General features: G+C 32.3%; 1 protein-coding gene and 1 non-coding gene across 2 annotated transcripts in view; one reads left to right on the top strand and one right to left on the bottom strand.

Moving 5' to 3' along the window:
- Nucleotides 1-546: 546 nt before the first annotated feature.
- The window catches only part of LOC110999539 (protein eva-1-like), a 32,677-nt gene continuing 7,846 nt past the window's right edge, over nt 547-25,377 (top strand). Inside the window, exons 1-3 of the mRNA XM_022268636.2 lie at nt 547-823; nt 21,533-21,732; nt 22,179-22,317. Coding sequence (XP_022124328.2) covers nt 739-823; nt 21,533-21,732; nt 22,179-22,317 — 424 coding nt within the window. The 5' untranslated portion in view covers nt 547-738. The remainder of the gene's footprint in view (nt 824-21,532; nt 21,733-22,178; nt 22,318-25,377) is intronic.
- Trnad-guc lies at nt 21,014-21,085 on the bottom strand. The gene has a single exon. It is a non-coding gene; the product is annotated as a tRNA-Asp (tRNA).

Below are 25,377 nucleotides of genomic sequence, written 5' to 3'. Positions count from 1 at the left end.
ACAGAAAAGATCCATGATTTACAAGCTTCTGTAGAAGAAAATATCAAAACACAAACACCTAAAGACAAACCCCTCCAACAGTTTTATAGTAGTTGCATAATTATATTAATCCTAATGTTGATTCTGATATTAAAATAAAGTATCAAAAGAATTAAATAAAATAACTCTTAATTATAGAGAATTTACATTATTAAAATAAACTTCTCAGTTTTTCTTTGACTTGTATTAGAATTCTAAACACGCGTTTAGTTTTCAAAGGCTACTTTGTTCAATGTATAAACTTCAAGTCAATTCTAAATTAAATTAACCCAGAACATTTTGAATATTCATAACTTTAAAATGTTAAATGATCCGATAATCCATTTACTAACGAAACAATAATTACAAGTCCTTAAGCTGTCCGACTAGCATACGTTTTAATTACAAGAGAAACTTCTTAATTTCCCTCTGGGGAAGTGTGGAGCTTCCATTGAACGTCAGGCTAAATTGATGGGCTCGCCTTGTGACCAGTTGAAAGCTAAGCCCGCGTCAGTTGAACGTCCGAACTCATAGTAGCCACACGCTCCTATTTTTCGGGGACTGATTGCCACGCGGTCGGGCATGCTTTGCCGCCTGCGCACACAATAACATTTTTAAACAATAGAATATTTTGCTTTTAAATTTATTTTGAAGTGTTTGGTTTGAGTTCGTCATTATGTTGATTGCAAATGGGTTAATTAGAGTGATTTACCGGAAGTGATGTTTGCCAATATGAGAGCTGCGATAATACTTGTTTATATATTTATGGTACTTCCGGGACCTTCGTACACTGCGGATAGTTTAGGTTTGTTAAATTATACACTATGTTTATTAGTTTTAAGCCTTTTAATACAAAAGTACTGTTAATAATCTACTGAACGTATTGTGATTTTAGCGTATAAATATTGTCATTTTGCAAAGATTTTTTTTAAACTAAGCAGACAAAGTCGTGAGATAGGACGTATTTAATATAAGAGTTAGTGATAGAAGGATTCAATATTATGTATTTATTTATATTTGACGCAATGCTGTTATGATTACGTAGATTTTTTGATGTATGGCTCTCAAAGGTTTTCTAAAAAGAATTTTTCGTTTATGCAGCGTGTGTTATTTGATTCAATTCAATTTTATATTTCACAACTTTCCGTTTAGTTGGAGCGTTGTTTGCCAGAGCATAATGGTACTTATGCATTGTTTTTAAGCTTATGTTTTGACCTAATTTTAGTTATGATAGTGCATTATTATAATAATATGTACGTCTTTGTTGATTTAATTGGGATAAGAATTTTATATCTGCGTTAAAATATTATTCAGCTGTGTTACTCTATGGTATGAATAAACATTTAGAATTAGTTTTATATTTTTTTCTCCTATAGATCCATTACAATTAGAAGACAAGGAGTTTTTTTTTAATTTCTCAAATGGAACCTTTTTATATAGTAACCGTTGCTATGGTAACGAAGCGTTTTAGAGAAAACGTATTAATTTATCGATTAAAATTAATTTACTTTTTAAATTATTTGAGTTTTAATTCTTTTCATGTATCTTTTAACCAGAAAGCTTTGATACGCATGAATGTGGATTGCATACACCTATAAAAACTGTATCTTAAAGAAAAAACACATTAAAATTATAATAAATATTGCGAGAAATTAAAAACACAAAGAATACACATTACACACATACACATTCATATTAAGATTTTATTATAATCTGTATAATCTAACTGTCAAAGGTTATTTTATTATAAGAATTTAATAAGCATACATTGGTTGCCATGGCAACAAACCTCAGTCCCTTTGCTCAAATTTCGACCGAAAGACCGGAGTATAGATTGGACCTCTTTCAACAATACACAAAAAGTTCGATGGTTTTGTGGCATTGTTGTCATAAGCATTTCGGAGTTACAATACTTCTAGTATTTGGCATTGTTATCATCAATCAACATGAATATTCCTATGCTTATATATGACCATGCACCTAAATTTGTGCTGCGATGCAGAGCTTTTTGTATAAAAATGTAATTATATAGAATAGATAATTTTATTTTTCAGGTTACGAAACAATATTTTTATATCATTGTTTCGGAGATTAAACTAAGAAAATTATATAATATACACACTTCAACTGTATTTTTGTAAGTTAACATAATAAATCATAAGAAAAAAAAATATAACGAAGATTTACATTTTTACTGTGTTACATCGAAGTAATGAAATACATAGAAATAAGTACATAGAAATTTCTCAAACTCAGAACTCCAGCGTAAATAAATAAGAACGTTGCCGTAACAACTAATATTAGCTGAAACAATTTACTCAATTTAATATTATTCCTAGACATAACTATTAGCTTATTCGAATTAGAGCGAATCAATCCTGAAATTTTCGATTTGTTTCCGGCTGAGTAGTTGCGTTAATTAAACCCTAATTCAATTTCGTGTTCATGCCACTGGTATCACTGATATTGCATAAAAGGTAGGAAAATACTTAAATCATCCCTAATTAAATTTTCCTTTCGCGTTTGAAAGGATTTTTTTAAATCTTTTTGGTTTTGTTTTTATAATCTAGTATAAGTCACAGCAGAAACTAATGATAATTGCCAATTATCAAACTTTTGTGGTCTTAGTGTTGGTCAATGTTTACTTTAAATGCTAACTTTAAAGACTATGGTTGATGTTAACGCCAGTGTTAGCGCCACCGTCAACGTCATATTTGGCAGTTTGTATTGCCATAATTGATATTTTCTTTAGGTCCAATGGTCTAGTAATAACCTACATAGTAGGACATACATAAACATACATAAATTATGTGTAAGTAACGTGAAGGTAATTTAAATCTTATAATATCTTGATATGACGAAAACTTTTTACGTGTTTTGATAAATAACCAAGGTTATTTTATTTTAGTAACAGTAGAGAACCAAATGTAAAGAAAGACAGAATGAACAGAAAAAAATCTAAAAATCTTTCATGTTTAAATAAAATTTGGGTTTTTTTAAATACTTCTTAATTGGAATAGATATCGATAATTGAGCGTTTCAAATTCCTTTCAACCAATGTTAACCAACCACAAAATAGTTCCAGACAGATTTATGTATGAAAAATCATGAACGAATACGCAGTACAAGAGCGATTCCTCACAGTTCAACTCAACCGAATAACTAGATCACAGATGGTTGACTGTTCGTTATATCGATAAAGTCTTTTGTCTATGACTTCATATTACATCAAATATTTCGTTTACCTATTGCCGTGTTCAGTTTAGCCTGTGATTTTTAGGGTGAGCCATGGCACCTCAATATCCGTCATTCCGCAACTGTGGCAGAAACGGTCTTAAAAAAACATAATGCAGTTTCAGCCACGCACCTACAGTATATGGAACTAGCTACCTCCTGAAGTATTTCCGAAAAATTTCGCCTTAAGGTCCTTCAAAAGCGTAACATCTCTTAAAAGGCTGACGACGCATTTACGAGCCTTGTACCAATGTGAGTCTATGGGCGGCATCACATTACATAATAAGCCTGCTTTCCCTTTGCCTCCTGTTATATAAAAAATCTATGTACATAATCAAATAAAATTAGACTTCAAACTTAGGCTATATCTATCTATATCTATGTAAGTATAAATTAGTTATATACGCTAATATTTTGCTTTAATGACTGGCACTAATGACGATTATCGACCAATCGGGCAAACCTGCATTCTGTATACCTAATGAAATCCGTTATACAATTAAACCTGATCACTCTATGGCATTGTTGTCAAGGTTAATTTCGTAGTCCCTCGTAGTGTTATCGGCTTTACGGCTGTATCTGAACGCTTGCACAGATGATAGACTATAGTAAAAAAATATTGAACGTATCTTTTTTTAAGAAGGCAATCGGTCAGGAGACTCACCTGATGTTAAGTAAGTACCGTCGTCCATGGACAATCACATTGCCAGAAAACTTGCAAGTGTGTTGCCGGGTTTACAAAGTTTGTTACAAAAGTAATAAATTAATTCTACAGTCCACTAAGCCATGTAGATTTTGAGGTACTTACGCTTAAACTGATGCACCCACATTGTTAAGATGTAAAGTCTTGGAGCTCAATTTCGTTAAGACGCATTATGTCCTGAATGTACTTAAAGCTCCATTATCTTTATTACTACATACATTATACTTTGTCCTAGTCGAGCTTATATAATAGACGTTCGTTGTAAAATAAACTAGGATTAACGATGTTTGTACTAGGTATTTTTATTATTTTTAAGTGGTTAAAATTGCAGTGACATCTACAAAGTACGATCATTTAGTCAGGATATTTTTACCCTTATAAATTGCGTATTTTTAAAGTACGACTTAAAAGTACAAAATATGCATTTATTTTATTTTATACGCTACAGTTGAGATCTAAGTCAAAATGTTTAAGCATTATATTTACGTCTGTTAATTAAAAATTCAATGGAATTTCCAGCAAACTTGGGTTCTTGACAAGTAGAGGTTACGGCATGGCTGCTACGAAATGCTACGGTAGCTCTACGAGGTTAAGGCTGTTTTTCGTAGCGCTATGGTTTTATTAAATTGTATGTTGCAAGTTGTTGAGATTTAAGAAATCTTAAAAGTATATTTGGGAATTGTCATAGTAGACTTATTTTATGGACAAGAATTTTGGATTAAGTATAAAAACAGTAAGAAAATTCTGCCTTTCTTGCTGTTTGACTTGGCTTTTCGCCGATCTCAACAGCAGTTTAAGTTTATTTTGTACTTTTATAGTAAACAATTTTAGATTTTCATTTAAGGATTATTGTTATATTCTTATACTTAGGTAGGAGTAACATTTAATATTATTACGTTATATACAAGTAACGTAGTTAACAATATTTTGTTTATTTATTATCATCTTTATTTCTTTTAAATAAACATAACCTAAACCTTTTCGTTACGAGTAATAGACAATTCATCTTATATAAATTCCATGTCAGTGTTAGGGCCTGTTTCACAATGTCCGGATAAGTTCCAAATAAGCTTTTTATTACTTATTGGTAGGATAAATAGTATTTTTGCGTTTCACGACTGTCAGATAGCGATATACGTCATGAAATTCGAAGTATCTTATTCGGAACTTTTATCTTTCGAATAATTTATGCGTTGCATAGCTATTTGTCACTTTATCTAACTTTTTGGAACTTATCCGGACATTGTGAAACACAGGCCCTTAATCTGTTTATAAAATTGATGTGTAGATTATTATACAAGATGTCTTAAAACAAAGTTAATTTTTTTATTAAAAAAAAATATAAGTCGTGTATCAAAAAAGTGTTAATTCATATATGAAAGTACGTATTTTGGGATTTTTTTCTTAAAAATATTACCCTACAGACGTAGACCCTCGCGTACGCGGCACTCATTTAATCGAACAATAAAATGACGATGGCAGGTGGACTCAGCGATGGCTGCCATTTCGTGACGGATTTTTCTTTCAATTACGCCAGAGCAGTCGGCTAAGAGATAAGAAGAAGAGATTGTTTTGTGCATTTTGCAGTACTTATAAATACGAATTAATTCAAGCTAAATTTAGTTTTTGAACAATTGAAAAACAATTACAAATTTAAAGAATTACTTATATTTAGCATTTCTTTTTTAATTTAATTTGTCATTTTAATAAATTGTACTAAATAACAGTGTCATATTATTTCATGTGTACCTATCGAAAAAAAAATTATCACTAGTTGATAATGCACTATGTACTTTTACGCGGCCCGCGAACGTATTTACACGCTAAAGTTTGACCCTCAAAATGTCAATGGTTGCCCATACCTGGTTTATAGGGTCAGATTTAAGGTAAAGCGGTAGGTAGCTCCCGTACGTCAAATTCCCGTTTTTGACATATAGAAGTCGTAATTATCGACTTGACTTTATTATCCAGTTATCTTGCACATTGAGATTAACGTTTTTATTTATTATTAAGAATATATTCTTATGAAATCGTTCCTTAACAAGGATTAGGAAGTGACAGTGTATTGGAGCAATTTATCTTTATCTCAGGTGACTTAGCCCCGTACACGGAGACACTTTAATATCGGGATATCTAGGGCTTACACAAGGATGATTGTACCTACTATCTTATTATAGTAATTTATAATATAATCGAGTATATAATATAACTTTAAATTTATTTTCACACTTGTTAGCGGCCATATTAGTATTTTTTTTTAATTTAAGAGCCGGGCTTTTGTCTGCGTTATTGCGTCGGTGTCTTGAACTCCTGGTACGTCACGACCTTTTCTTAATCTGATCTTTGTAGGCCAATCGTGCTCTTCCTCTTCCTTCCCCTTCCTCGTACCTTCTATCTTCCCCTCCAAGATGGTGTTAAAGAAGTTGACGTGTCGCGCCAGGTGTCCAATCACCTTCCCTCTCTGGTTTTCAATGGTACTCAGCAGATTCCGTCTTTCTCCGACCATACTCAGCAGCGGTCCAGCTTATCTTCATCATTCTTCTCCAGCACTACATCTCAAATGCTTCAAGTTTTTGTTCTTCTTTTTTGTTAGAGTCCATGTTTCGCTACCGAGCAATACTCCAGACGTATGTCTTGTATATTTCCATGTATATTTTCATTTAAAGTCACGGACGGAAAGTAGGTACTTTGTAATGTAGTCTATATTAAAATAAAAAACCTTCCTTATTTTTCTTGTAATGCTTTTTTTTTAAATTTTCATTCAGACATAATAAATATTTCGGAAATATAAAAATTGTATATATTTATTAAACTTCACATCATATATAATGATATATCTACAGTATATGTTGCTATCTTTTATAAAATATATGATAATTATGGTAAACATAAGTGTTAAAAATCAGTTTCAGTTTTAGATTTTACTTAAGCAAAAAATTACTAGCCAATCAGCGGATTAGGTATCAAATAGTCTTTTCGCTAAATGTTACCAAGCGAGTAAGGAGTGAGGAGTGACGTCACAACTGTCACGTTTTTAATTATAATTTATATAAAGGGTGCGTCCCTTTGTCACTCACGACATTCATCAATTACTGTGAGGTTAAACGGAATAATTTTAACAATGCAGTGCATTTTTATGTAACTTATAAGGTATATATTTTTTGTATTATTTTAGATTAAAGTTGAAGTTTCTTAATTTTTTTGTAAGATTTGTTTATGCACTTCTTGAACTTTACCTATCATATTTCTTGTTACTGTTTTTTTCCTTACTATTTACGGTTGCCTGGAGGAGATCGCTTGTAGACCACCTGTTGCATGCCTTATAATTTGTATGTATTAATGTTATTTGGTTGTATCGCTATATTCGTTATATCGCTTTCCAACAATATTAAATAATTAAATCATATTCTATCAAAAAAACATTTGTCTATGCTAGCTTACGATTCAGGCCACCTTATCAGGTAAAAAAATATTGTAAAGAAATTAGTATGATGAAGTGTGGCTAAGCAACGTACAGAAATCCTCTGAACGATGAGATGGCTCCGTGAAGCCTGTGAAGAGTCCAGACTTCTATGCTCCCTGAGCTAGCTAGGACTTAAGACACTATGAACCAATTATGTATCTTAGTTCGGAAACTGATTCCACCAACCTATAACCTGTAGTATGATAAAGAATGCCTTGCGTAAAGAATAATCAATGTAACGAACGCAAATATGTGTTCCATTTCTTATTGAGTGCTAAGTGGTGATATGTCAACAAGCTCTAATAATCAGTTGACGGGTCTTTATTAACCCGTATATATTAGAAAGATGTCAATGACTCCTAGTGTTAATTTCGTATGCCCAAATCACATGACAATTTATTATTAAAAATTTTAGGACTGTTACGGTAAATCTGCTTAATACGATGAGCTTGGAGAGAATATTTTGAAATAATATAACTAATACATTACGGGTGAAGTCTTTTATTTATTTACACGTTCTAAAACAATGTGTATGTAAAAAAATATCACATCACAAATTTAACACACATACGCTATAACATCAATTATATTAGAACATTAGAAATCTGTGAAAAGGAAAAAATGAAAACAAACAAACAAAAAAATAAAACTAAAAATAAAAAAAATAACTAAAACTAAAAAGATAAAATAATAATAACCTTAACTAAATGAAAATTTTAACCTCATTAAGAGCATGATAAACAAAGTTACAGTAACTTGGCAGGCTATTGGAAAACACATCAAGATTTTTATCGATGTCAGTAATCAAGCTGTAGTATTAGATAAGTACCTACATCAATTCCTTTACAGTAATCGTCCGTAAAATCTTTATGTTAATTATATTATTTTTTCGCTAAAGCTTATCATGTTGGAACTGTCATGTTTGTGTCGGGTATTGTGTCAGTTAAAGTCGATGTTTTTGTTTAATTGCCAATTATTTTTTTAGGTAATTTTTGCATGCGATTGTCCTACTATTTTATTAATCAGTCTTTGCATTTATACTTCTCTCTGGGCCGGTAATTTATGTTTGAGGATCGTGGTCAGCGCGAAAAAATTTTCTTCAGCAATTTCGTCAGTCTTTGATTTGATCAGTCTTGATCGTCGGTGTTGTTAATCACAATGAGCTTCATTAGGTTCTCGTTGGCCCTACGCATTGTATGTAGCAGGGTTGCATAATATTCCTATATAAGTATTATAAATTGAATAAATGTTTACTTTATTCTAATGTTCATAAATATGTGTACTTTTTTTTGCATCAGCACGTGAGTATGCAAATTAGAATTTATGTCTATGGTTAAAGAATCTAACAGAAATTTCTATTAGATTTATTACTTTTAACAAATACATTTATATACTCATAATTCATCTCTTTGCACAATTAGCACATGTAATTTAACAAATAACACACACATCTATAATTACGTAAAAAATTAGCGTATCTTTTCTACAATAAAATACCAATTGCCTCCTATAATAAAGATTACATTAAGTTGTATGTTATTATTGTATTTAATATCAGTACACGACCTTCGACGGAGAGAACGCCTCTTCTAAATTGTTATATTTGTTTCTCATCTTCGCTGAGGGTAGAATGCAATTTTAAAAACAAAACAACACGCTAGCTAAAGTCGCTATTGATCGATCACAAATAAGCGACGTGATCCTTCGTTGCATATTCCATTCAATTGTATTCTAAATCACTATATCTGTATTTTGAAAATATGTAGCTAATATTTTTTTTATAGAACAGGGGGCAAACGGGAAGGAGGCTCACCTACTGCTAAGTGATACCGCCGCCCATGGACACTCTCAATGCCTCAGAGGGCACGCGAGTGCGTTGCCTGCCTTTTAAGACTTATTATGAAACGTTTACATGGTACAGTTTAGCTATATTTAATCTGTTACGCTCACCTGAGGTTAAGTAAAAAAAGACATGGACACTAAGATTGTCCGAAGAGACATAAGTGCATTTTGTTTTTTTACGAAAAAACACAGTGTAGGCACACTGTTTTCTTGTCCCTAATTTGAATTGTTTCGGAAATACATAAGTGGGCAGCTGGTTCCACATAGCGGTGGTGCGTTTAAACTGATTTTAGAAGGAGCTGGTACTGGGGAGCTCCCACCCAGAGGTGAGGCCATGTGGACCAAATTTGCGCTTTATAGAGTTGCAAACGGTAGCCCGGAGTGATGTACTGCTTCGCCTTACTTAGCGCAAATGACCTGAAATCTGTTCAAAGCAAAACTTATTTAGAAGGTTTTTTGCCCTAATCTATATAATCTTTCATTGGGTTTTCACGCGTGGTCTACACAACTTTTTAATGGAATCTCGGTCCATTTACGTAACTTAGAAAACTACTTACTGTTCGTAAACTATTTCTTATTCTTGTCTTTGTTTCGATTAAGATGTTGGAGTAATCTGTCTGATCTTTTTTGTTTTTCTTGAAACAATGTAATGACATTAAAGTTAGTAAATTGTAATCTAAGGGCCTGTTTCACAATGTCCGGATAAGTTATAAATAAGCTATTTGTTACTTATTGGTAGGATAAATAGTGTTTTTGCGTTTCACAACTGTCAGATAGCGCTATACGTCATGAAATTCGAAGTATCTTATTTGGAACTTTTATCTTTCGAATAATTTATGTGTTGCATAGCTATTTGGCACTTTATCCATACATTGTGAAACAGGCCCTAAGTGTATAAATATTAAACTTTGGAGTAGATTCTTTTGCGGAGAGTTCAATTCACAGACGATAATTAAAGACTTAAGTTGGCGACTGGTGGATAGAACCAGTGACCCAGGATCTGATGTTTTCCTCGCTTAACGAATAAGTATCGTAACGAGGAGGTACTACCATCGGTAAAAGTAAACCGCCATAGTCATTTGATTATTTTTATTATTACTGTGTAGGTTAAGAACATTGTAAATACCTACTGTATATTTGATTGCTATGTTTTAAATAATAATAATTTTATTTTGTATTCCTGTTACTAATTGTATTTCATTTATTAGAAATTTTTACTATCTACTACAATCTCTCGCCAACTAACATTGCGCTCTTTTGTTTGACATAGTTTATCTGTTTAACTTACATTTAATTTAATGCGAAGTATTGAATTATGTTTCAAGTAATGTCTAAAGTCCTTATTGTCGGCAGTACTCAACATATGAAATATTGATCTATTAATTGACACGTGAGAAAGAGAAATTCGTGTGTTGTCTGTCTGTGGTGTGTTTAAGTTTGAAAGACTCGCATTGCAGTATAAATCCATATCATGGTACAGTATATGTATGGTTGAACTTTATTTACTTTTATACTTTGTATAAATAAATCACAATATTTTGTAGGTCCTGGCCTCAGATTTCTGTATCTGTTTCATGTTTTTTTTAATAGGCTTTCTGTGCCTACCGTTTTGGGTCTAATACAATCTGGTTTCCTCACGATGTTTTCTTTTACTGTTCGAGCGAATGTTAAATACGCACATAAAAAGTCCATTGGTAGTAGCCGGGGATCGAACGACCTCCGAAATGAGAGTCGCACGCTGAAGCCACTATGCCAACACTACTCTAAAATAATAATGATTATTATATAATTGTTGTTTATATACTTCGTTGTAACCATGTGTATATATTGCCAAGATGTCACTGACGTGACTACACGGCGTTAGTACGGTTCATGGTACCTAAACACACAAATTTAGAACACGTAGGAGCGCAAACAATCCCAAAACTAACACAGATATTGCGACACTAGCGAAATTTCATGCCTGTTATTTATCTTATGTATCGTGTGACTCCCCTTACCGTGAAAGGAGAGAGTTCGAATCACGACTGTACACCAATGGACACTTCTATGTGCATTTAACACACTTGTACATATAAAGGTAATATCAGGATGGTATCGGCATACTATATCATAAATCGACATCGTCGAGTCAAAGAAACTCTTCGGACCCAGTAAAACAACATATAGCCTATGTTGACGATGTTGATGATGACTATCAGTATAATCGTGGCAATTTGATGGAATATCATTGATCCCTTGGAAAATGGGGCAGGCTTTGGTATGGACATGTTTGCCCCATCCCATCTCCTTTGGTCAAGCAAAAAGCTGGGGCGGCCGCAGACCAGGCGGAAAGTAAAAAATGGCGCAAATGTGAGAGTCATTCCTCCAACTTCGATTTTCTTCCCTTTGGAGTAGAGACTCTTGGGCTGTGGGGTTCAAGTTCATAGGCGCTTATTAAAGATTTAAGTTGGCGTCTAGTAAATAGTACCGGTGACCCCAGAGCCGGCTTTTCTTTTCCGCTTTCCTATCTGCGTTTAAGCTGCGTCTGCCACAGGGACCAAACTATTTGTTTTGATTTTCTTTTTAAAAATTTTTATTAATACTTTGAAGGTTTACAAAACATAAAATACTGTATTCTTGATTGTATACTAATAACAATATTTTATTTTAATCAAAATTTAAAAAATATAGTTTTTGTTTAACCTCGAAAACCTATATCTTCAAGAGGTCAAGTTCCAACAGTGGGATTGTAGTGACGATGACGTTAATTTTATGCCGATTGTAAGCCAGACAAATCAATAGCAGAAGCGATAAGCATAGGTGAACGGTTACACTGAAAAACAAAACACAAACGAAAGTCTTTCACTTGTTTAAGATAGTTCTAGTCCAATCACAGATATGCGAAACGACGTTCCGTTGGTCCATTTCGTCTTTTGTTTCAGTTTCTCCGCTTAGTACAATGGGATACACAATTCTAAGCTATTCTATCTTTTTACTCAGTTTAATGAATAGCCAAAGGTCACAGCGTTAATAAAATAAATAGGAAGGTCAAGTTTCAGTTGAATTTCTACATTAATTTTTATTTTATATGAATGGTCATGAAAGGAGGTCTTTAAAATTAAAATTTAACTTAGAAGTGGTTATTTGTGAGTGTATAAATTAGTTGTGTATTTATTCATTTTACACTTTTAAGGCATTAATGCATGTTTATTTATATTTGTACTGTTAAAGTTATATTTACCAACGTGAACACAAATCTTCGATACTTCTAAGAGTTACTGCTTTCTGAGAAGTATTACTTTTTTATAAACTTAGCATTATGAGCTTCTGAGTAACAAGCCTTATCTCGTAACTATTATCTTATAGAGAATTTTCGTCTTCGCAAACATGAGAAACTGACATTTAATAGTTGTAAAGAGCTTAAAATTCTAAACGAGTAATTTTCTTTAGAATTTTTTCAGAAGATGTCATCCAGATCCAGATCCAGACACTAATAAGAATGAGACAGCAAATTGTGTGACAACCGTGTTTATTTGTTGCGTGATGAAGTGAGCTTTTCGCTTTAATAAAATTACCAAGTCGTCCGCGGAGAAACGTCAAATGAAAATATGTAATAAATTTTGTTTTGTTCGCTGTTAATAAAAAAATTGAAACGTCGCTGGGGATGACAATCGTAGTTTTTGGACGAAAATTGTTGTTTTTGTGGTCGCTCGTGACTTTCCTCTCGATCTCATTATGTCAAGCCATTTACGATTAATTTATAAGGGATCTTATTTGACGTGAATTTCTTGCTACGACGTTATTGTCAGACTTGTAGTCATTTTGTTTTTCTATAAGTTATTTCACAATATAGAGAGCAGTGTTGGCCTAGTGGCTTCAGTGTAACTCTCATACCTGAGGTCGTAGGTTCGATCCCCGGCTGTGCACCAATTGACTTTTTTTCTATGTATTTAACATTTGCTCGAACGGTGAAGGAAAACATCGTCAGGAAACCGACATGTCTTAGACCCAAAAAGTCGACGACGTGTGTCAGGCACTAGAGGCTGATCACCTACTGGCCTATTAGATTTAAAAATGATCATGGAATAGATTCAGGTTCGTTATATGATGTTAGATCCAGAGAGGGGGGATTCGGGGGGAGCCCACGATGCTAAATGGGGATTTACAGGATTTACTGGCGTCATAAGAAATATCAATTAATAGTAAAAAATGAATTTAAAAGTAATTTTGTCTAACATATTCACTTAGCATTGATTTGCATTAATTGACAGAAGTATTTTTTTATATATTTGTGGGTAGTTTATATTACAGCTTCGTACGTAGTTTAGGTAATGCAAGTTAACTAGATCGACACATACTTCTATGTGTCACAGGTTTCGGTTTGGAGAAAATTAGGCAGGCATTCTAATAGTTAGTTAAAAAAACATATAAAATTGTTCCTCTTTTAATTAAAATAATACCTTTAAAAATCTTTTGTTTAAGCCTGATGTATTAATAGAAAGTTTATTCGCTTGGAAATATTGCATCGGAAAATCTCCATACGGTAAACAAGTTCTCGTCTCTCTCAGAGGAATCCGTCGATAATAAAAATTGATCAAGTATGTCATAGTTGCGAGAAGTATGGTTCCCTAGAAATTATTATTTTATTTTAAACGTGATTAACGCAAATTTGGAAATCGTGAATAAAATTTTCGCAAAAAATATCTTATTCGGTAGGGACACTAAAAGCTTGTCTTTGTTATTTAATGACACATAAAAATATACGTAATTACGGCTTATGGGTACTGTAATTATAAGCAATACACAATATTATTTTACACAGCGTGATTCATTATGAAATATCTGTAGTTCATATCACAAAATATGACGTTTAATACATCTGCGTTAATCTTATTTCTTTAAACAAGCAAATCTTGTATAAATATAATTGGAATCTCGGAATCAATTCCAACGATTTCATGAAATTTAGGAATCATTTCTAGAAAATGTCATTTTATTCGTGTTTTATCAACTTAAACATAGAATTGCTCGTTTAATGATATAAGATTAAATAAAAACTTAAATATGAATATAACTATATTTATTCGATAATTATATTCATATTTCATCATTTTATTAGTGTGTAATTCGTACTTAAATATTATTTCCAAAAAACACAATTTATAAAAATAAAAATAAAATACCGGTCATACAGTTACTTACTATTAAGGAATTATCGCGCTTTTGTGGTTGCATACAAATATTTTATGATAGATTTTATTAATTTACATTTGTATTACCCCGACAGTTTTAGGATTTTCCTAAAAATAAGCAAACGTTTAATAATTAGAAAAAGTTACATATATTTATAATATTAGTTATATTATTTCAAGTAAAAAAAATACTTGTTTTCAATATTTAAAAAGATATACAATGTACGCAAGACTGACGTAATTTAAAATAAAAGGGCCAAAACGTATCTGCACGTTTCCCAGGATCCTAGTCTGCGGTTAGCTGCATTTACTAGACATGCTCTCCATGCTTGTTGTAAAATACAGGGTGTATTATACCTTATTATAAGGAATATACCAATTTCAAGGTTGCAAACAATTCAAACTTGCTAAAAGTAACATCATAATCGTAAACTTACCCGATATACGTTCACAAAGCTTTATTATGCATTCACGAAACTAATATAAAAATAAAACAAAGTTTTCTTTTATAACTACAGAAAGTTTTTAACAAATCCTAAACTAGCACAAAATAACATTGTCAGGTGAAACCACTTTCTTTCTTCTTCATTTAATAATAATAAAGCCTAGCCTTATTTCCATATCCTTAATTTACATTTCAAATGTTGTTAGTTGTAAATTGAAATGTAGAACGAATTCTATATATCGATGAATTATTAGCCTTAAAATATAGTGATTAAATATTAAAAAAAAATATATTAAAAGGAGTCCCTTTAGGCAAGGTTCCGAAGATACTGGCAACATTCCCCCTTTGAATAGTTAAATTGTCGTATTGTTACGTATAGTTAAAATGCTAGTCACTCGTGGACATGGGCCCCTCTAAAGTAAAAGTATTCTTTAACCCTTTCCAGATGGCTCTATCTATGGCCATAATATAATATAATAGTCTGCCAGCCTTTTCCTGCTATTTCTATAAGTCAGCAGCCTATCATCTTCATACCTACATACTCTTCTTTTACTTTATACATTTGCACTATTGTAACTAATGAAGGTTTATTTTAGCGTTATTGTACTAAATCTACCTGTTACACTAAGCCGTTCCAAGCGGCACAAAATAACTGAGGCATTAAGAGCATCGCATACGATTCCGTTACGGAACACTAAAACTAAGTGTATGTCAGAAAATTATGCAGATACAGTGGGGATTATTGATTGCCACACGACCTAGCCTTAATACTTTTTCCCTACATAGATGACCTACTTGTTAACGTATAAAAGATACTGAACAGCTCATTGTAAACAATACTGTTTTTTATAGAGATTCATTAGCATGCCCATGAACTTGATTATAAAATTTTATTACATTATAAGATTTAATATAAACATTCTTCATGTTAATTTAATATGCCATTTTTCTCACCTTTGTTTCTTTAATATATAATCTCCTTTTTTATCATTTTTCTTCTGCTTCACTTCTATTTATATAATTTAATTGTGTTTTAATTAACCTTTTCAATTGCTTTTACATATTATTATTTATATTTTTTCTTTAGTTTTATTTCATTTTAGTTATAGTTGCATGTTATTTTTAGTCTTTGTTTGTTAATTAATTATGAAGTTCTTGTACTTTACCTTCTCTAGGTGCTTCTTTTTTTATTGTTTCATATTAGGGTAGTCTGTATGAAATCGCTTGTTAGTGATAGGGCCGCCCGTTGCTTAATAACTTATGTAACCAACTTACTTATTTATGGTAACGAAGTATAAATAAATTCATGTCATTCGCCTAGCTGTTTGATCAACTGGCTGAACATCTTTCAGGCCGCTATTTTAACGGCACCGTTTAGTTACACAGCTAGCCTGTTAATTGAACGGCTGATTAAGCTAATTCCCTGCAACACATACATCAAGAACTTCCATAGAAGTTTTCTTCGTTAAATAAATAAAATCTAAATCCTCATTTAAACAAATTAAGAATGTTTTTAACTATTAAGTATTAACATCTTAACTTTCCTCTTAATAAATATCAACAAAATTGCATAAAATTGGTAGATTCTTTAGTAATTTTCAAATAGCATGTTTAAGGAAACGTTCAAAGTATGCACAACTTTGATCCATATTTTCTCACAAAGCTGTTTAAAATTTTAAAGTATTTGGCTTTAAACTTGAGTTTTATTTTGCCTTAACCTTGTATTTTATACATCTGTTTGTCTTAGATGTTAAGACTGTTTTTTACTATAATTAGACACTTTTGATTTGGTGTAGCTTGCTGGCAGGATTTACTCGCTGTATTTTGATGCTTATTCGTTGAGCGTGGAAAGTTCCAGCTTTTGACTAACCACGGGGGTGCACTTGTACCTACTATTAGTTTTTTAACATGTTTTGGATAAGCCAATTTGTTATAAACATATTTCGCAAAAGCATTTTCTATGCACATTTTAATTTGTTCTAGTAGATATTGAGTTAAAATCGTGACAATCATACAAAACTATTTGATTAAAACATATTATAAAATTATACTTATCGGGACTGCTTGCCTGTATCCCAATAATAATACATGTGCGCAGTCGCAAATTGCTCAACAGTTCCGTACGCTTGTATTCATAAACAAATGTATTGCCTAGGCTAATTTTTTTACCTTTAATTTGTTTATATTTATTGTTGATGTTGGTACTAAAACTAGTCTTTCAGTTGTATTTACTAACTAAAATTGATCTGTGTTATGTAATTGCAATAAATTATTATTATTATATATAATGGACTGGCGTTTATAAAGGATATTTGGTTAATTTAGCAATGCTAACTCTAAGCACTATATGGCTTTAATTTTCTTATTTTTTCATTACGTCAGTAAATATTTACTTTTTTTACACATATTGCCCACTCATTGTCTATGCTTGAAAACAAAATGCATTTTCGAGGATTCCTACAAAGAAGGTATACTTTTTTGATAGCTTTGGTTACTTTTGCCGACATCGGGGCATACTTTTGCTGGGGGATAAATAGCGGTAAATCTTGAACAGCCCCCCTCTGCTATTCAGGGTATAATTTTTTACCCTTCCAATTAAATGTGTTCAATTAAATGCACACCGTAATATTTTTATTAGTTAGGCAGCCCAATTATATGTAGCCCTCTCACATGTAGGTCAACTAAGACTTTGTGTTTTTAAAACTAAGAGTGGGGTCAACTCGGTCAAGAGATTCATGAATATTTTGTTTTTCATTAATTTTATTCGGTATAACCTGAATTTAGTTATCTTCACTGTGTGCAAGTCAGTCATATGTCTACACTAAGACAGCATGGAACATTACGATCTAGCCTAATTTACGACTAATAAGTAATTTAACTCTAACCTAATTTACTTAAAAGGATTTTTATCATAAGGAAGACACTCTGTTCTTGTTCTACTCACTGTTTAGCACGAACACTAACACTAATTCACTAGTTCAAATAATTTTGTCCTTTTCAGTCTTCTCACTAAGCCCGTGGTGTCAAGGAGTAGAATGGCTTCGACATCCACGTGATGGTGGAGGTGTGAGGAAAGGCACACGAACATAGGCTCACTCGTGGGGTTTCCTCATGACTTTTTGTACTGTACAAGCAAGTGCTAGCGCTGAGATAGAATAATCAATTGATGAATAGGTGATTTAATTTTTAACCTCATGGTTAAAAGTTGCCCTTTTAACAACTTGCAAAGGTTGAAACTTTCCCGGGCCAACTCATAAATGAAAAATGACTAGTAAAATGCATGTGGCACCCACACCATTATTATTAACGCAATTATTGATTCAAAAATATCATCAAAGTTTAAATTTAAAATTATTATATTTTTTTAACTTAATAACTTAACTTTAACTTAATTTAATAACTTATATATAGCTTCAATCCGTTAAAAAAATGTTTTCTTTAAATGTATAAGAGTTATGTTAATATAAGACAATACTATCTTCAAAGTTATTACAGGCTTACAGGCAATATTTGCTAAAGTCACACATACAGAACCGCGTACACCTATTATCTCCTGGTACTCACTCCTCTTATCGCTTCACTGCGTCAGTATTTCTTCTTTTGTATCCTAATGTAGGCATTGTTTAGTTGCGCCATACACACACATATTTTATTAGTTGTTTTGCTGTTTATAAGATAGGACCTGGATGACCGAACTTAGCTCAGTATTTTTTTTTATAAATCGTGTTTTTTGGAAATTTTATTTAGGTACGAATTACATACTAATAAAATTATGAAATATGAATATAATTATCGAATAAAGATAATTATATTCATATTTAAGTTTTTATTTGACTGACATCTTTCAACGAGCAATTCTATGTTTAAGTTGATAAAACACAAATAAAATGACTTTTTCTAGAAATGATTCCTAGCTAAATCGATTCATCGCCCCCGAAACCCTCTGATTTTCGAATTTCATGAAAATCGTTGGAGCCGATTCCGAGATTCCAATTATATATATATTATATACAAGAATTACTCGTTTAAAGATATAAGATAATCTGAGGCCCAGACCTAAAAAGGTCTTGGCCTCGATTTTATGTGACAAAATTATCACAAATGGACGAAGATACATAAAATTATAACTAGCATTTGTATATAAGATCATTAGTAGATGCAATATGACGTACATATAGCCTTTTCGATCTCAATATAAGAGAAAAAATACTTAATTCTAATCAATATTTCCTGAGATTAAATCCTCCAAATTCTTCAGATTAAATATAAGTGTAAGTCTAAAAATATACATTTATTTATTATTTATTACATTTATAAGTATTTTTTAAATAATGCAGTCGTATTGTCTAAGTTATATTTTGGAAGACAATTGGAAAACGTGGCTTGGAAGATCTAAGTTATTATCGATAAGTTTTACTGAGAAAGAGTCTATCTCTCCGCTTAAAATATCTACCTATTTGGGTAATACCTATGTGTACTAGTGACGAAACTATGATTATACTTCATTCGTTTCATATATTCTATAGATATTGCATTGTAGATTAAAATAGCTTGTGACACTATAAAAAGAACACTGCGTAGTCGGAATTATATTTATTTTAATACGCATTTCGCTTTATCTTTGAAAACACTTGCATGCTTCCTGTCTGAGATAAATTACATTTGTATTTTAGTATTTAAATGATAAGTACTGTTTTACGGGCGTGTATATTTAACGCGCCATGCGGCTACAACTGTATCATATTCTGTACATAAACAATAAACGTTACCATGGCAACCCCTTAGGTCGATTGAACTCAAACCGCTTGAGCAACTAATTAAGCGAATTGTTTAAGTACACAGTAAGTGGTGACAGTGAAAGTAATTCAATATTACATTGCAGGAAAGCAATTGTCTGAATATTTACAAGCTTCATTCATAATTCTAACGTCAATTTTTCTCTCTATTCGCGTCTATATAATACACATCTGAAAACAATTTATGAAAAAAAAAACGTTTTCGTTTCGCGAGTACTACATTTATATATTGCTCTAACGCTCATAGTAAACAAGGTTGGTTATACATAAAAAAGTAATCGCGACATAAAAGCCATTGTAGAAAATGGAGCATTAAAGACGAAAGTAGAAAGTGTGCGTTGGATTCTGATTGGACACACATATAAAACCCAAAGCGGCCAACAACAACATCTAGCGAGCAGGCAGAAGGCTCATTTGATGTGAAATGATACTGCCGCCCATGGACACTAACACTGCCTGAAGGAGCCTAAATCGAATTGATTCGAAAATGCTTCAGTGGGCAACTGGATCCACATGGTAGTGGTCCGCAGCAAAAAGTTGCTTAAAAAGCTTTTACTTCTTGAACAACGGACGTAGAGTTGATGAGTGGACTTTCATAATCGGCCACTACCGATGATTACCCGTATTAATTAAATCTTTCGTACACTCTCTATACGAGTAGTTAAGTATGAAGAATCACTGCTCGTTTATACGAAGTTTAAAATACCTATTTGACATTTACATTATGCCTTGCGAAACAAAAACTATTCAAATAAAAAATGCAGATATATTAATCATGAAGGTATCGTTTTGCAAACTGTTTCGGCGCACAGTTGCTGTCATAAATCACTTTACACCTTTACCTATTGATTTTCAAACGTTCAATCATACTATGCTATTAAAATGCAATTTTGTTGTTGAAACAAGGTTTGGATTGTTAGCTTGATATAAAACATGAATAGACCTATAAATTTATTAATTGATACTTCGTTGCATCTTACCCTGAAGGTATTGTAACTTGTCCCTCTAGAGTAGTTTTTATAAATATTTCTGTAAATGTCTCAATATTACCGCTAACAAAAGAAACATTCTAATTACAAGCGATCAGTGAACACATAACTTATAGATTAATTGCATAACGATCAATTTGCTAATAGCTTATGTCGGCATCCGAAAATTATATATCTAGTACAACCCTATATGAAATGATAATGGATTCTTAATGATGCATTAGTAATAATTATATTGCTTATTAAACAGAAATAATATTTCTTTATTACTTGAATTTTAGACATATAAATGGTAAAGACCAATGTTCTGTAAAAAAAAAAGCATTGATAAAGTATTAAATAAAAAATTCTCTCCGGCGGGGAATCGAACCCCGGTCTCCCGCGTGACAGGCGGGGATACTGACCACTATACTACCGAAGACTTCTTTAAGGTTTCAAAATATAAGTTCAGGATTTAGTAAGGCTATCGAATATCGAATATCGAATATCCAGAATATATGTAAGTTTGGTACATTTTAAGTGCGAGTTTATATGACATAAAAATATACAAGAATTTTGGAATACCCCTTTTTACTGGAGGCAATCATGCGGGATCACTTAGAATAAAGCTAGCCACCGCTTATGGACGCCTACAATACCTACTGGAAAACTTACTGGTATTCCTAACGTTACTAAGGAGGCCCGTATATTAGTAAATTTACAAAACCTTTAATTACATTCTAAATTACGTTTTTATATTTATTTATTCTTCGTTGCAGAAACATAAGACATAATTAAAAGAAAAGTTATAAAAAATATCTGGCGGCCTTATCGCTTTCGAGCGATCTTTCCAGGCAAATAAAAATTCACTCTAAGTTTCTATATACAGGGCTGCTAGCTGGCACTCTAAAGACGATACAGCGGGCAGCATGTTACGACGAAGATGTGTCATTGTCCTGTGCTAAAGGGACCTATATTAGTATACAAGTCGCTCAATATGGGAAGGCATCGCCGGGAGGTTATAATTGCAAGACCGAACCGCAAAACGTATCTGATGTTGAGAAATGTCTCCGGCCCACTGCTATGCAGGTTGTATACCTTTGATTTGATTATATTAGAAAATAAGATATCATAAAAGTTCATATCAGTTGATTTATTATGAGATTTATTATTATTTGGCATGGCAAACATGGCAAACCTTATAACAAACAGTTTAACCAATTTCTTAATGACACTGGAAGTAACTAGCGTTTAAGGTACAGGCCAGGCCTACTTTAAACGCTAATGGTAATAGATGTATATTATGTATAAGGTTAACCACACTCAATATTGTAATATATATAGAATGTAATATTTGTTTTGAGTCAAATGAAGTAAATTTTCATTTATTTTAACACAATTCTGTTTTCATTTATAAGGGCTAAAGATGAAATATGTCTATACGGACGCCAGTTTAATTGATTTGCTATCAACCATTGAATATGAAACCTAATTGATAAAAATTACTGTAAATTAATCTTGAATCTTCTTAACAGTACTCAATCCTCCAAACGGTTGTGGTAGCTTGCCAGAAGAAACCAAGTTGCAAATTCAGCACGAAACTGAAACCAGGTACAGCGGACCCTTGTCCACATGCAAGAAACTTCGTGGAAGTCGCTTTTAAATGCAGACCTCGTAAGTATTATTATTACCTGAAAGTTCTATGAACATTCAATTACAGTTTTGGAAGGACGGTTTTAATATATAACATATTCAACTTCTTGAACCACCACCTAGTGAGAAGATTGAAAAGAACAAAATCTTTCGAATTACTGAATTAGTTTGAGTGCGTTAGTTTTAAGACTAAAGTAATTTAAAAACTACCGTAATTTACAAAACTAGATATTTAATGATAGTTTCCAATAGCACTACTTACGTCTCTTCTAAGAGGAAGACAATGTTGTTGAGTACTATTTATTTCCACATACCATTAGGTAAGTAGCTTCGTCAATGATGTCTTTGTGCAGAGACGATTTACAAAAAAAGTGCGTGCGTTTGTACACGAATTAAAGTATATAAATTAATTATTACTAAGGTTAAAGCCGAAATAGTTGATCAGGTACCAGTATATTCACACTCTTTACCCACTGTATATGTACTTATAATATAATGTTCTATTTTTTATTTTTATTTTATCATTATTTTTTTTATAATTATAAAATAAAACATAAAAAAAATCTGCGTCTACTGCACAAGATGCGACAGAATTGCCATCTAAATTTCTAATATGTAACTACCCTTAAAGAAGTTTTGAAGATGAGATGTTCGAATGTCGCAAACAGTAATTTACACAAGAAAAGAAATAAAATATTAATAACACCTAGCTTCTCAGTACCATACTCTTTATTTGATAACATTGCGAAAATAAAACATTGAATAACTGAGCTGATATTATTCTTTCATTCAGTAGGGGTCTAGTCGTCACAGCCATTATGGGAAAGTTATTGGCTCTTTCTTTTTAGTTCGCGTAAGATTCTGCTAAAGCCGGCAGGCGATCCTGATTTATCGTTCGTTTATTTATTCATGTGGGTCTTAAGCTTCTTAAGGGCTTATTATTTCATAGAGACCAATATGTAGTTACGACGTTTTGAAATGACTATATATTAAGACAAACGATCTTGTAAAACGTGGACACACATACATAATAAACAAAGCTAAACGGATTGTATTGTTAAATAAACTATACGAAATATATAAAACGTCGAACAAATTCGACTTAGGGTTGTTCAAGGAAAGAGAGTACCAATTCTTAAAAGGCCGGCAATACACACGCGAGCCTGGCTTTAAGAGTGTCCATGGGCGGCGCTTATCACTTAACATCAGGTAAGTCTCCTGCCTATTTGCCCCCTTTTCTACTTAAAAAAAATATATTTCAACGAAACAGGAAGTACTACAAAGTCAAAGTCGCAACCATGCTCGGTTTCTTATGGAAATGCGTGCGTCATGTTTTTCGTGCTCGCAGCCGGCTCCATCGAATTATAAGCGCAAAACGTCGGATAAATTTAAAATTATGTTAAATAATTACAATTTTAAAATAATACATAGCTTTAATCCGGTTCAATAGTGTTTTCTTTAAATGTGTAAAAGACAATACTAACATTTTTAATTTTATTTTTTTTTCTATAAAGAATGTATAATATGTAGTTGCAATATTTGTAAATGTGGACACCGTATATAACAAAATCTGAGACCTAAGGTTATAGCTCAACTGAGTTTTTTTTATTGCCCTTAACAGAGAATATATTTCAGAAAAAGGGCTATCTCGACTGCCATTTTCTAGACTAATTTATTTAATCATAGACTAAGAAAAAAGTGATTAAATGTAAGCTTCTCTGTATCATGCCTTATGTCGAAGACTTACTCATTGTATAATCAATAAATTTAACTAACTTATTGGTATGGCAATATGCATTTCCAAATCACGCAAGCTTCCTCAAATACTGTTTGAGGGGTCGGCAATAGTTTTACGAGGGCAAAGCCAGTGTAGTGATTTATGTGATGTTATTAAATTCCGGGGAGAGGTCACCGGCCGGCCACGCCCGGGAGTGGCCATAGGTGTGCCGTATTTGTTGCTGGCTAGACTAGCGTTAAAAACGCGCGACTTTAAAGTCAATAATTTTACTTTGTCTTCATTTGTTAGTATTGTAGAGTTATCGTTTTAAGGAACTTTGTAGTCAGCATAGACATACTCGTGTCTCGTACGATTAGTATAATTTGTCCCGGTTTAAATTATATTAATTTTAGTATCAGTAAACTTTTATCAGCGATCAGTCATACAACACATTGCAATACTTCAAGTTTCTATTCGTTGACTTAAGGCTTGAAGAAGCAGTCACTATAGGTATCCTTCTGTATTACTGTATTTGACACACACTAAAAAACTTACCACTCTTATAACATTGCTAGAAGCTCCTGATTAGACTTGACATAATATTGCATTTCTATTTATATAGTAAGCTATAGACAATCGAATTGTGATGTAATTAAACGCCAGTTTACATATAAAGTAACGAATCCATTAAGGTTCCTTCAAAGTATAAATGAACAAAGAATACTCGTAGCTTTTATTTTGTGGTTTTGGATTTCTAATGGAAAGGGTTCAGACGTGTTTACATAGAATATGGCCAATTATGCAATCTAATTAGTTAATTAATTAATACTGAACAGTTATGAATTAGTTTGAGCGGGTTTCCTCGTTGATTGGCGTTTCATATGTTTTGTATTTCGAATAACGTGTATAATTAATATACATTAGTTACGAGTGATAAGATTGAAGTTATTTAAATAATTAAACACAGGCAGGAAACATTATGATATTATTTATGTATACTTGAGGGTAGTTGATGATGAATCAATGTTGTGTGAATCGTTGCAAAGAAAATAGGCTAAATTTAAAGATAAAAGGTAATAAGTGTGTGCCTAACACTGCCTTTTTGAAGTCTAAAGTGTGCCAGTATTTTCTTGCAGTACTAAGAGTTTGACAAAATACTTGCAGTATCTAAGCTATAGAATGGTGTGGTCGTTAATCATTCTGCAGTTCTTTTGTTTTTGTTTTTTTTATATATAATAGAGGGACAAACAAGCCTGCGGGACGTCAAAAAGTGCAGTTTTCGCAGCCCATAGACACCCAATTTTAGTGGGTGAGTTGTCGGCTTTTGAGAAAGGAGTACGCAAACGTAACTTATAAGTATCTTC

This window comes from Pieris rapae, chromosome 17 (assembly GCF_905147795.1).
Source record: "Pieris rapae chromosome 17, ilPieRapa1.1, whole genome shotgun sequence".
In the NCBI taxonomy this organism is placed as follows: Eukaryota; Metazoa; Arthropoda; class Insecta; order Lepidoptera; family Pieridae; genus Pieris; species Pieris rapae.
Note: the sequence above shows the minus strand (reverse complement) of the source record. Positions and strands in the feature narration are given on the sequence as shown.